The 14,237-nt window shown below is 29.7% G+C and overlaps 4 protein-coding genes across 7 annotated transcripts; 3 read left to right on the top strand and 1 right to left on the bottom strand.

Moving 5' to 3' along the window:
* Positions 1-1,068: 1,068 nt before the first annotated feature.
* Positions 1,069-1,955, bottom strand: LOC111681247. The gene has a single exon (XM_023443001.2). The coding sequence runs from the start codon at positions 1,763-1,765 to the stop codon at positions 1,235-1,237; it is 531 nt and encodes a 176-aa protein (XP_023298769.2). The 5' UTR covers positions 1,766-1,955; the 3' UTR covers positions 1,069-1,234.
* A 1,083-nt stretch (positions 1,956-3,038) lies between these two features.
* Positions 3,039-4,869, top strand: LOC111681252 (mitochondrial ribonuclease P catalytic subunit). Its single transcript, XM_023443008.2, has 3 exons — positions 3,039-4,249; positions 4,315-4,451; positions 4,522-4,869. The coding sequence occupies exons 1-3, from the start codon at positions 3,107-3,109 to the stop codon at positions 4,850-4,852; spliced, it is 1,611 nt and encodes a 536-aa protein (XP_023298776.2). The 5' UTR covers positions 3,039-3,106; the 3' UTR covers positions 4,853-4,869.
* A 328-nt stretch (positions 4,870-5,197) lies between these two features.
* Positions 5,198-6,442, top strand: LOC111681253. Its single transcript, XM_023443009.2, has 2 exons — positions 5,198-5,604; positions 5,664-6,442. Exons 1-2 carry the CDS (start codon positions 5,282-5,284, stop codon positions 6,229-6,231), a joined length of 891 nt encoding a protein of 296 aa, XP_023298777.2. The 5' UTR covers positions 5,198-5,281; the 3' UTR covers positions 6,232-6,442.
* Positions 6,443-6,610: 168 nt separating this feature from the next.
* Positions 6,611-14,170, top strand: LOC111681237 (transcription factor grauzone-like). Of its 4 annotated transcripts, none has more exons than XM_046946471.1 (5): positions 6,611-6,855; positions 6,938-7,370; positions 7,432-7,759; positions 7,836-8,039; positions 8,796-9,835. In XM_046946471.1, exons 1-5 carry the CDS (start codon positions 6,730-6,732, stop codon positions 9,361-9,363), a joined length of 1,659 nt encoding a protein of 552 aa, XP_046802427.1. In that variant the 5' UTR covers positions 6,611-6,729; the 3' UTR covers positions 9,364-9,835. The 4 variants fall into 4 exon arrangements, with proteins under 4 accessions (XP_046802427.1, XP_023298755.2, XP_046802428.1 ...); XM_023442987.2 differs by lacking the exon at positions 8,796-9,835 and adding an exon at positions 13,258-14,170 and having other exon boundaries at positions 6,612-6,855; XM_046946472.1 differs by lacking the exon at positions 8,796-9,835 and adding an exon at positions 10,734-11,385 and having other exon boundaries at positions 6,614-6,855.
* Positions 14,171-14,237: the final 67 nt, after the last annotated feature.

Genomic DNA, 14,237 nt, shown 5'->3' with positions numbered 1-14,237 from the left:
ATGGAAAAAAAGTCAAACGTTTACGAATTTTCATAGTTTTGAGATTATTTTAACAAGTTTCTGAAACATTTTATGTATTCATCCTCTAATCTCTATTTCAATTCCCAACTAAATTCTTCTATTCATTTCAAGCATTCATTCTCTAATCTCTATTTCAATTCGTAACTAAATTCTACTATTCTTTGCGTAACTTAATCCGAAAAAGTAATCTCAATGCAGAATAAGATCCTTCCCATTTCAAATTTACTTCAAAATTCTGTTACAATTTTGAACTAAACTAATATGTACTGGTTGTAGGGTATTATATAGAAAAGTTCTTATTTGCTATTGTTTATAATTAATAACAAAAATCTAAATAAACTAATGTTTGTTAAGTTTTTACGTTGTTAGGGGTAGATTCACGTATACATATCTATACATACAATACAAGCAAAAAGCTTCCTAGTTAAGACGCAATAGCGTGTGAGCTGTTATAGTTTTTTTTATTAATTGTTTATTCGAGAACACACATAAAATAACAATACTACACTAACAACAACATATATTTCGTATAGTATTGTTAATAAAATTAAATTATTTCATAATTAATGTCCCCACTGATTAAAACGAAATGCAAACCAGTTTGATAAACAAAAATTGTGTTTGTCATGTTTGTGAGATACTTAAAAGATTAAGAGCAACGAACACCCTTGCCTAAGATACTATATAGATAGTCTCCTTGGTAGCCTATAGACATACGTACGAATCTATTTCTAATAAAATACACTCACTAACACGCGTAGATAAATTTGGCAATTCTAAGAAATAAACAAATTAATATAAATAAATATTTTTGTTTTTGTATTTATTATAATAGAAAATACACACAGTTTTGTTTATTTTTTTTTTAATTTTTATCACTTTATTGTTGTTGTTGCTGTTAACTATAATAACATTTAGAAAAAAATAACAAAAAATGGGTTATTGTATAAAAAAATATGTATTTTTTGGTTGATGATTTTTTTTTCTTTAAAATAATGAAAATTTTCTTTTTAAAAACAAATTTTTTCTAATATAAATATGTATACAAAAAATATTTGAGTCCAAAAATACTTAAAAACAAATTAAGTAAAGAAATATGCACATAAATTAGCGGGATTTATAAAAAAAAAACAAAAAATAAGAATATGTATTCCAAAATTACAAATTTTCAATTTGTATTATTACAATGGCAAAATTTTACAATAAGACTAGTTCAGATCAATTCGCCATTTTCATTGACCTTAATAACTTTAACACTATCACTGTTTTCGGCTAAAACTTCATCAAAAGTTTTTCCTTTGGTATTGGCAAACCAACCCAGATTATCGATAATCAAATGATTAACCGAACAACCATCACACTGTAATATGACCACTCCACTAGTATAGGCTGCCTCCGAGACTTGTTTGATATTGCGTGTATTGCAGAGTTTACAACGATAAACAATATCCACTTTACGGCTTATACGACGATAGTTCTTAAGGGTAGTTGGTGATATGGAACCCGTTGAGGTTTTGGTGGGAAATTTTTTACCTGTAAACACAGTAGCATCTAGTATGGTTTTCGGTATGAGCAACGGTTCCTTGGGTCTATTCTCCGACTTGTTGTTTGTACCATTTTGATTGAGAGGTGCTGCATTGGTGGCATTATCCACGGGCTGTGTAATGTTAATTAGTGCGTTTTGTCCATTTTGTCGGAGATAGTTGATGGTACGCGATGTGAAGATGTTACGCAATGTATTCATGGTTATTATTTACTATTTACAAAACTCATTACGAGTGTTTTATTTTCTTTTTTTGTTACGTTATTCTCTATTAATTATATACAATGATTTTTATTATTATAAATGTTTTATATGATATAACAATTAACTTTTATTTATGTTTCTTTTTAACCACTTTCTTCTATCGCCAATCAAATACAAAGACACACGGAATCGATGTTGATGGCAAGAAGTTAAACTAGAACGTGTACAACAACAAAAAGAACTCAATCTCAGCTGTTTGATAAAACAAACCATGTTGCCATACCGGTGATGTGGTGTGTTAGCTCATTTTGAGATTTTGGAATTGTCTTTAAAATCTCTAAAAAAAATTTATATGTTCAATTCGCAATTCGATGTCGTATCGTTGTAAGTCATAAAAAATATTTTAATAAAAAAATTACGACATACTACGATACAACCGTACAACACCGATTGTGATTTGGACAATAGTTAAAAATCAGTACAAATAAAAACAACTTAAAAATATAGTTGGGCATGGCTGACCATACCATATAATACCCTACACCAGTCAGTATGTTAAAAGTGACAGAAAAAGTTATTCTCTTCAAGAGGGCTTAAGGGGTGCGTCCTATTCTACTAGATAGTAGAGGTAGAGGATTTTCGTCTACTTCAAAGTTATTTAGAATTTTTTGTGTTATTAGTATTAGTAGTGAATTTTGACCTTTAAGTCGTATTCTGAAGTGGATTTTTATGAGGGCGGACGTACTTATGGGATTTACAAACCAGCACAAACGCATAATATCCTCCCCACTATAGTGTTGTAGGGTATAATGAATATCGTTCGAATTCCTTCAGAAGATTTTTAAAGTTTTAAATCTTGTTAGAAAGGTAATTGTAATTCCCTTTGTGAGAATTCAAAGGTAGAAAAGCTTTCCTCGATTTCCTAAGAAAGAATTGTTCAAAAATTTGATTTTTTTAAATCATAAATACTTATATGATTTCGGTTCGGAATTTAAAAACACTAGAGTCCACACTTTTTGTGCGTTTACGTAATTGTTGACAATATTCGTAGGGGCCTAATAAAAACTTATTGTGAATCCAAGCAGCAGAGCAAATATCTCTTATGTGTTACAACCATCAGCGTAAATTCTGCCCCCTTTATAGTATAACGATATATTTTTTTCAATATACCTATATTAAAATATGTATAAATTTAATTAGAAATAAAAACCCATCTCTGAAGATAAGTAAAAAAGGTGTAAACAAATCTCATATGGTTAAAATATGTAAACAAAACCATAACCTAAAATTTTGTTTGCTAAAAAATATAAACTATTATTATTAAAATCGTTCACAAAGATGCACTTGTCCAAACTATACCGGTTCATAAGACCAAAAATAATAATAATACCAACTAATAAAATAATATTAAATTCAAATAATCTACGACTAGCGAGTAATTTTAAAAGGCCTCAATTAAACACAAAAACAGATCAATTGGCTGAAATCAAAGACACCTACTTTCGTAATCGTACTGAGTTAACAAAACAAGATTGGCAAAATGTAACTGAAATATTAATTAAAAATTATAAACATATTAATACAAATAATGTAGATGCTGTTATAGTGGGTGTATGCAGCGATTCTGAACATTTATCGTTGGCCAAAAGTTATATTAAGCATATACAGAACATTGGTAAACAGCCCAATGAGGCTACATTGGGTAAACTGCTACGAGTTTATAATAATGTTTATCATGTAAGAGGTGCTCTGGACCAAGAGGAACAGGCAGAAATATTGGAAATATATAACAGAATGAGAGCAAAACACGAAATATTGGATTCCTTATCTTGTGAAAATTTAATTTGTGGTTTAGTAGCTACTGAAAAGTGGAGAGAAGGTTTGGAACTGCTTGAAATGATGAAAGTATCTAGTAATGCACCTAGTTTACCGGCCTATACTGAAATGATTATTAAAGCTTTTGCTACCAATGATTTGTCCTTGGGATGGCAGCTATTGCATCAAATGTTGGAACAAAGAAAACAGCCAAAATGTGAAATATTTATTACTCTATTAAACACCTTATTGCAGCAGCATTTTAAAGATTTCCAAATGGAATTAGAAAAACTATTAACATTTCTGGAAACTCATGATATTGTTATAACACAAAAAGTTGTTGAAACTTTACAAGATGTGGCCCTAAAACATCCTAATCTATTAGAGGTTACTGAATCTAAACTAAAACGTTTTGGCAAATGTTCTTCTTGTGGTCTTCATATGAAAAACGTTTCACTAAGTGATGAAGATTTTACAAAACTGCAAACATCTTTCCTAGATAAAGTTCTAATACGTAATGATGTTTTTCAAAAATCTACACCTCAAGAAGTAAAACGATTCTGTGATTATGTTGAACGTACAGGACCGTATGATTGTGTAGTGGATGGTCTTAATGTAGCCTACTCCATGGGTAGTAGGAAACCTACCCAAGCTTTAGCTAATTTAGTAAGTTAATTTCGTTTGTCTATTAGCAATGAATTGATATTGAATAATTTTTGCAAAATTTTTAGTTGGCATCTGTGGTAAAATATTTCCACAATAAGAATAAATACGTTTTAATTTTAGGCCGCAAACATATGAACAATTGGCCCAAGAAAACTATGCAATATGTCAAGGATAATGCAGCTGTTTTTCTTGCCAATGATATGTAAGTTAAATACATACTCTTTTTGTGGAATAAAAAATTTTATTGAATAAAATACTTACCGTTTTTTTAGCTCCCAGGATGATCCCTTCCTGTTGTATGCCACTTTGAAAAGTGGTCAAACGACTGATTTCTTCTCAAGAGATTTAATGCGTCAGCATGCTTTCTTACTAGGTCCCGAGTTAAAAGTAATATTTCGCCGTTGGCAACAAGAACATCAATATTCATTGGTGACCCAAACCGAGAGTGGTAAAATAATTGTTAAGGAACCCATACGACATTTGATTTGTACACATAAAGTGGAAGATGTATGGCATGTGCCATATAAAAATGAGTTTTCTCCTCATATTACGGATACTTTTGAAGTACCCGAGCAATGGTTGTGTTTGAAAATTATTAAATAAAATGAATATTTTTACGTAAAATTAGACGTTTGTAACTGACATTTTGCTTTTAAAAAATGTTAAAAATTGATAACGGTTCGCTTGCTATTCAAAACTAGATTTTCAACATTTTCATGATATTCTGTAACAAGTTTATAGATAAAATCATGGATGTTAAAATGATATAGATAGATATACATATAATGGATACATACATACATATTTATTAATATTTTTGTACAGACTTTATAGATATTTTTCCAATTTTTTATACCATGAAAAATTCTTTCTTATTTTTTTCGATTAATTTATCGAAAACATTTCCATATTTACTTTTCGATAATTAAAAACAAATTAAATTTTAAATTACAAGGATTTTTGTGGGCATATGACAAAATTTTTCGTAAATTTTTTTACTGAAACATATAAAATTTATTGCAATTTACAAAAATGGCAAGTGAAAATGTTGAAGATTGGGATCAACCTTTACCCACACCCGAAGAAAGTACAGAAGAGGAAACAGACGATGAAGAGCTAACATTTGAGAAACGTCAACATAACAAAAATCTTAATAAACTTAAAAACTATGTTGAACTCATGGCATATAGACCCATAAAACCGCCACATGCTAGCCCTTATACCGAATTTTTGGCCAAACCTAAGAAGAGGTCTTTAGCGGATAATGCCAAACAATTTGCCGAGATAATGGTACCGTTGGAAAGAGGTAAACGTCTAAAACGTTTAGCAGCCAAACATAATACAATTACAGTGGAGTAAGAATAGTAAGAAATATAAAATTGATTTGTTAAAAATAAATTTAAAATCTTTATAGGCAACTAGAACAAGCTATACGCGCTCAAAAGTCTAAAGAGCGCCGCAAAGAAGATGTTTTAAAACGTAAACAAGAATTGTATTACGAAATGCTTACCAAATTAGAGCTACAATGTCGCACTCAATATTTAAATGTGGTATTGAAAAAATTTTCTAGTTTTCTAGCCAAATTAGCAACAACAATGCATATACCAGAATCTCTAGTAGAACCTTACGCCCGCATGCATCGCGGTATATTCTGTAATATTTTACAATCTATCGGTGTAGAACCACCAACTCAAACCGCAATTTATTATAACACTAAAGAACGTTCAGACTATAAAGTATGTCATAAATTATCACATGCTATACTAAGTCTTATAATTAAAGCATTAGATTCGGCTGCAACTCATAATTTGGAGGAAGTACAACCTATTGAAGCCGATTTAAAAATGGACAATTATATAAAAGAACGTTTAATGTGTGCTGCCGAAAAGAAAATACAAGGTAATAAACGTTGTACAAGTAAGAATCGTGCAGAACCGGATTCTCTGGAAAAGAAATTGGAAAAATGTAAATGTAATGTTTAAAAAAGTTTTTAAAAAACATTCTAAACTTTAAAAATTGGAATTTTTTATTTCGAATTCCGGAAATAAAAATTTCGCATTGAATTTGAGATTTCTTATTTGAAATTCAAAAAAAAAACGACAATTTTTCGTAATTTTAGAATTTCAAATAAAAATCACAATTTCAAAAAGATAGTTTGGGAATCACAAATAAAATTTCTGTCTTCTATTTTAATTACTTAATTGTATTATTGCAAATTATTAATAAAAAGAAAAATAAATTCTTTTATTTCGAAATCTATTTAAAAAATCGCTGATATTATAAATAGTATTTTTGTTGTCAAAATAAATTTACTGGCAACTCTTATTGTTTGTTACTCCTTCAATGTGAATGTCTGACTCAGTTTCATTGTGATAAGAAGAAGATATACACATCTGTACAGAAGAAAATTCTTTTTTTTTTGTTAGTTTAATGAATTTTCATGAAAATTTTAAAGAACAAAACGTAAAAATAATATTAAAATGATTTGTCGTCTATGTTTAAAAGATATTCCAAAAGAATCTAGTATTAAATTGTATGAAAATTTAGACACATCAAGTGATTCCCTAGAAATGGTCAAACTAATCGAAAAGTATTTGGAAATTGAAGTAAGTAGTGGTGGTGGTGGCGTCTTATGTTTTTTCTTTATTACATTTTAATTGGTGTCTTAAATTTCATTCATACAATTAGATTAAACAAAACGATATTGTGTCGACTATAATATGCCAAGATTGTTATGATCACTTGGAAGAGTTTCATCGATTTTCGCAACAAGTGGCAGAGAAACAGCTAACACTGCGTAATGAGTTTATGGATGTAAATCTTAAGAAAGAATTTAATTTTGATGATGATGGCGATGCTTGGGATAATGATGATCAAGAGGATAAAATTGAAATGGACCCCAAAGAAACTACACAAATGACCATAAACTGTCCCATAAGTATGTTTAAGGATGAATCGGAAAATGACGATGATGATGATAATGACGAAAAGGAAATGCCTACAGAGGACTTAATGGATACTGTTATAGGTAATGTGGAGAAAGATATTATAGCACCTGATAGTGTAGCGGTCAATGAAGAAGAGGATGATGATTTTCTACCAGATCAAATTTCTTCGGAAGGTAAGTTTTTAAAGCCTTTATTTACCGAAGAATATAATAAATAGGTCTCCTCCACACACAGATGATGATGTGCCCTTGATAAAACTTAAATCTACTAAAAAAACTAAAAATGCAAAAACAAAACGTAAAAGAACTCCTGCAAAAACTCGCGAAATTAAAGAAAAGAAACCTGCTAAAAAGAAATTATCCGCACAAGAAGAAGTGGCCATGTCTATGGATCTAGTATGTGATATATGTCAGACACGCGTTGAAACCTGGAAAGAATTAAGAGAACACTTTCTGTTGGCACATACTAAGACACCCTATATTAAATGCTGTGACATTACCTATCGTAAACCACGAGAACTTATAGAACATCTTGAGTGGCATAAAAATCCAGATATGTTTAAGTAAGTATTATAAGCTTTAACAAATAATTAAATATATATAATTTTAATTGTTTATTTTTTGCACTGTTATTTGCAGATGTCAAATATGTGATAAAAATATGTCAAGTGCTCGTAATCTAACAATACATATTACTTCAGAACATCCCGATGAAGCTGATTCAGTTGAATTCTACGAATGCGAACACTGTTCCAAACGTATACGAAATTACAATCTATTTAAAAAGCATTTACGTTCCCACAACAAAGATAAAGAAGTTGAATGTCATATTTGCAATAAAAGGTAAGAGATTTTTTTATAATTTTTCATTTTATACAAATGACAAAATTAACTCGTTCAACAAGCAATGCTTTACTCTTAAAAACATCATATTGTATAATAGTAGCAATCCATAAGTCTTTAGTAAGCAAGTGGACGAGTTATTGTCTGGTTTTATAAAAGTATTTGTATGTGTATAAATCCAAGTAAATATTCCTTAACGCAACAACTGAGTACTAATCAGTCAAGATATTAAAAAAACGATTGAAAAGAAGAATATAAAGAAAAGTAGATTGAAAAGCGAAAATACCAAGTCCTCTTTTAAACAAAGAACTCTTTTAAACCAAGAGCTCCTTTAAACCAAAGTTCATACTTCTCCTTTTGTTCTTTCTATTGTATTATTTTTTAGAAAAGGAAAACATATTACTTAATAGTACATTTTAAAGTCTAAGGAGGAGTCTATTGCCTTGTCTATGGACTAGTATGTGGACTAGTCAATTGAATAGTGTGATTTTTATTCCATTGACTAGTCTAGTTACTACTCTGATGACTATTCTATAGTATATTGATAATTTTTTATTCAAACAAAACTAATCTAGAAAAACTAAATTTTAGTTTATATAATATATATATATAATATATATATATATATATATATATATATATATAATATATATATTATATATATATATATATATATATTATATATATATATATATATATATATATATATATATATATATATATATAAAAATAAATCAAATTTCCTATACAATATAGATTCCAATCAGAATATCATTTAGAACGACACCTTAGTAACTTTCATAAGAAAGCCACACCGCTTGTCTGCGACATATGTGGACGTGTCTACAAAAATAAAGCCGCTTTTAAACGTCATTGTGATGAACATCAAGGTATAGTCTCTCAGGCTGTACAATGTTCGATATGCAATACATGGCTTAAGAATGAAGAAGGTTTACGACTACATCGTTTTACACACGAAGAACATCCAACTGCTTGTGATGTTTGCGGAAAATTATTTCAAACTAAACGTAGATTGTATAGACATAAAGTCTATTGGCATACATTGGATACAAATTTACAATGTACTTTTTGTGATAAAGTTTTTCGGGAAAAACGTAATCTTGATGAACATATGGCCATACATACGGGTGTTCAACTCTATACGTGTCCGCATTGTGGCAAAGATTCACGTTCAAAATCAAATATGTATGTTCATATTAAAAGAATACACCCGGAAGAATGGTGGAAATCGAAAATGGAACGTTTAAATTTAGTACCTAAAGATGAGCAAACGAAAGAGATGGTGGTGGAAGATAAGTTATAAGTTTTAGTGTTGTTAGTCTCTCAATTTATATACAGAATTATGTTTATTTTACAATAGGTCTGTTTTGTATTGTTAAGAAAAGTAAAAACGTTTATAAATTTTAAAATGCTTATTAAACCATTTTTAACTTTAATAATAGTTTTTACCTATGATGACTAAATGTTTATACCCTCTACTTACTCTTAAAAGGATACATTTTTTTTTAAACATAATTTTTGTAGCACATGTTGTTACGAACTTTTATCAAAGTTTAGATCTTATGCTAAGTTCGAAATAATATTAACTGTAAGCCCAAATGGATTATCACATTACCGTCTTAATGTTTTATCTATTATAACTTTAAAATTATAAATTTTTCTTAGAATCTTCTACAACTAATGGTGTTTTATTATAAAAAAAATATTTAAAATGTTTAACACACCAAATATAGCGTCTAGACTTTACGAATAATACCAATACATATTTAACAAATAATTACTTTACAATATATATTCTATTTTAAATTAAATTTCAAATATAGATTTTGCTCGGAAAATAACTTAACTCGTCATATCCAAAATATGCATAAATATGCAAAATACCATGTATGCGATGTTTGTGGTCAAAAGTTTAAAAATAAAGATTCATTCAAAAACCACTATGCTAAACATCAAGGCATTATAGAACCAGCCGCTCAATGTTCTATATGCAATCGATGGCTGAAAAACAAACATAGTTTAAGATTACATCGTTTTGTACACGAGAAAAATCCAACACCCTGCGATATCTGTGGCAAAGTATTTGATACTAAACATAGACTACGCAAACATAAATCCTATTGGCATAAATCCGATTTGAATTTACAGTGTAATTTTTGTGAGAAAGTTTTTCGTCAGGAACGTAATCTGCAAGAACATATGGCAATACATACGGGTGTACAACTCTATAAATGTCCTCACTGTCAAAAGGAATCACGTTCAAAATCAAATATGTATGTTCACATAAAGAGACAACATCCAAAGGAATGGTGGAAATCAAAAATGGAACGTTTAAATATCGAACCAAAAGATGAGATGCCCGTAGTTCAGCAGCAATATTAAGAATATATTACAACACATCATTTCTTGTTTAATTAAGTCCTCTATTTGTTTACTTTAATAAATGTTTTCATATATTATTTTGTGTGGTGTATTAAATACAATACAATAATTATTAATCCTTAAAAAAGAAACTAAGCAAAATGCTTGTTTTTCTCTCACTCTCTCTCTCTCTCTCTTTAGTTTTGGACTAGGTTTCTTATTAGGTTGTCGTCTATTTGTTTATAGGATATAACTTGCTCATTTACGCATAAAATAATTTCTTAACAAATAATTATCTTTAATTCTATTTAGACTATCTTCGGAAAATAATTTAACGCGTCATATTGATAATACGCACAAATATATAAAATATCATGTTTGTGATATTTGCGGTCAAAAGTTTAAAAATAAAGATTCATTTAAATTACACTACGATCAACATCAAGGCATCATTGAACCGGCCGCACAATGTTCCATCTGTCAAAAGTGGCTTAAAAACAAACACACCCTACGATTGCATCGTTTTGTTCATGAGAAAAATCCTACAGCATGTAACATATGCGGTAAAGTATTTGAAACCAAACACAGATTACGCCGTCACATATCCTATTGGCATAATTCGGATGTAAATTTACAATGTAACTTTTGTGAGAAAGTTTTTCGTGAAGAACGTAATCTAAAAGAACATATGGCCATACATACGGGTGTACAGCTTTATAAATGTCCACACTGTCAAAAGGAGTCACGTTCTAAATCAAATATGTATGCTCATGTCAAGAGACAACATCCGGCTGAATGGTGGAAATCAAAAATGGAACGTTTAAATATAGAACCAAAAGCTGAGATGGCCATAGTTCATCAGCAATGTTAAGAAATATATTACAAATTATATTTTTTGTTTATTTAAGAACTCTATTTGTTTACTTAAATAAATGTATTCATTTGTGTGGTTTATTAAAAATAATATTTATTTTTTATTTTAGAACAAATTATGGAAATTGCTGTTTACTCTCTTAAGTTTTTGGTCTAGGTTTCTCATTAGCTTGTCTATTTGTTTACCTTTACACTTCCAGCAGAAAAAGTTAGGAAATTATACCACAAATAACATACTTGAAATACTTTCAATTCTGGAGAAAAAAAAACATTGAATTATATATTTTTATAAGCATTAGAGAGATGTGAAAATTAAGCAATTATTTTATATATAATTTTGTAAATATATGTTCTATATATTATTTAAGGTAGTAATAATCATTGAACATATTGAAAGTCAAAATGTTTGGCCTTGTGCTTATAGTTTTTTGTTTACGACAAGAACTGAACAAGAGCTGCACTAGAACTGAACTCGAACCAAACTAGAACTTAAGTAGAACTGGATTAGAACTGAACTAGAACTAGTACTAAAGTATAACTCAATTAGAACTAGAACTAAACTAGATCTGAACTTGAACTGAACTAGAACTGAACTGAACTAGAACTGAACTAGAACTGAACTAGAACTGAACTAGAACTGAACTAGAACTGAACTAGAACTGAACTAGAACTGAACTAGAACTGAACTAGAACTGAACTAGAACTGAACTAGAACTGAACTAGAACTGAACTAGAACTGAACTAGAACTGAACTAGAACTGAACTAGAACTGAACTAGAACTGAACTAGAACTGAACTAGAACTGAACTAGAACTGAACTAGAACTGAACTAGAACTGAACTAGAACTGAACTAGAACTGAACTAGAACTGAACTAGAACGGAACTAGAACTGAACTAGAACAGAACTAGAACTGATCTTTAACTGAACTAGAACTGAACTAAAACTGAACTAAACCTAACTAAAACTGCAACTATATATCGTTTGCAGAATCATATTGCATCTGTACACGAAGATGTAACAAGAACGAATATTAGCGCATTATCGACCTTGCCGTTCAATGTTCCATCTGCCAAAAGTGGCTTAAAAACTTCATCGTTTTGAGCATGAAAAACATCTTGCAAAATCTGCGGTATATGAAACCAAATAAAGATTGCGTCGGCATAAATCCTATTGGCATAATTCTGATGATGAATTTGCAATGTTGCAAAGTTTTCGCGAAGAACGGAATATAAAAGAACCTATGACCATACATGCGGGAGAACAGCTATATAAATGTCCTCATTGTCAAAAGGAGTCTCTTTCCAAATGGAATATGCATGTTCATGTGAAGAAACAACATCCTGTAAAATGTTGGAAATCGAAAATGAAACGTTTAAATATCAATAATCCTTGAAGAGGCATCATGCTTTATATTATTAATTATTTTTTTTGTGTAAATGTTGCAATTTTATAGGGTTACAAATATATGTATTACGGATTACCTACATATTTTCTTAACAAAAATAATGAAATGGAATAATATAAAATTCATTTGCAGAAAGACCGATATATATCTTTCAGATATTCTATATAGTTTGTGTTGTAAAAATGTCCTAATTTTTTTTTTTATTATTTCTATGATTTTTTATTTTTATTGCGAAAAACTAGAACTAAAGTAGAACTAAACTATAATAAGAACTAAACTAGAACTGAAAAATTATGACTCGATTTTGAACCAGATAATATAGCAACAAAAGTAGAAGTAAACTTTCGAACAGTTTTCAATGATAAACGAATGTCTTTTTAGGGTCCAATTAAACAATAAAAACCTATAACATGTATATTATTTAGATATTTTCTAACATAATGCGGAACATATTTAAATAGACTATTGATTATTTTATAAAATTTTGTTATTATTTAAAAAAAAAAAAACTAAATTAATTTGCCAACATCAACCTCCTTAAATCTTATCTATATAGATGTGCAACTATATATCGTTTGCGTAATCATATTGCATCCGTACACAATAATATCTACCATCATATCTGTGATATTTGTGGCAAGAAATTCAAATCGAAAACATCATTTCAAAAACACTACGACGAACATCAGGGTATTGTCGAGCCACCCGCACAATGTACAATCTGTGGGGCATGGTTGAAAAATCAACATAGTCTACGAGTACATCATCAAACACATGAAGATACACAATTTGCCTGCGATATATGTGGTAAATTCTTTAAGACCAAAAAGAATCTGAGTCGACATAAAGGCTATTGGCATCGTCGTGAACGCAATCTATCGTGTAGCTATTGTGATAAAGTGTTTCGTGAAAAGCGAAATCTCGACGAACACATGGCCATGCATACAGATACGAATCTCTATACATGTCCTCATTGTGGCAAAGAATCGAGATCAAAATCAAATATGTATGTTCATATTAAACGTCAACATCCCGATGAATGGTGGAAATCGAAACAGGAACGTTATAAATTGAAACCGGAAGATGGCGGTGAGGCACAAGTACAAGAAGATGAGATAAAAGAAAAATCATCAGAAGTGGCAATAGAGGGAACAGCAGTAACATCGTCAACACTCACACAGGAATGTATTAATGCAGAATAATATTGATAATTGTAATATGTACTTGTATTAACGTTTTAGATTTTAGTTAAAGTGTTGCGCAAGAAAATATAAAATATTTATTTTAGCAAATATAAACTAAAATTGTTTATATCCTCCCAACTTTTTGACCTAAACCTAAAGGGTCGAATTGTGTGTATGTATGTGTGTATGTATCTATGTATGTATGTATGTATGTATGTATGTATGTATGTATGTATGTATGTATGTATGTTTGTGAACTAGCACTGAACTAGAACTGAACTAGAACTGAACTAGAACTGAACTAGAACTGAACTAGAACTGAACTAGAACTGAACTAGAACTGAACTAGAAC

The sequence above is a fragment of the Lucilia cuprina genome, chromosome 3 (assembly GCF_022045245.1).
Source record: "Lucilia cuprina isolate Lc7/37 chromosome 3, ASM2204524v1, whole genome shotgun sequence".
Classification (NCBI taxonomy): Eukaryota; Metazoa; Arthropoda; class Insecta; order Diptera; family Calliphoridae; genus Lucilia; species Lucilia cuprina.
This window is presented reverse-complemented; position numbering and strand designations above follow the sequence as displayed.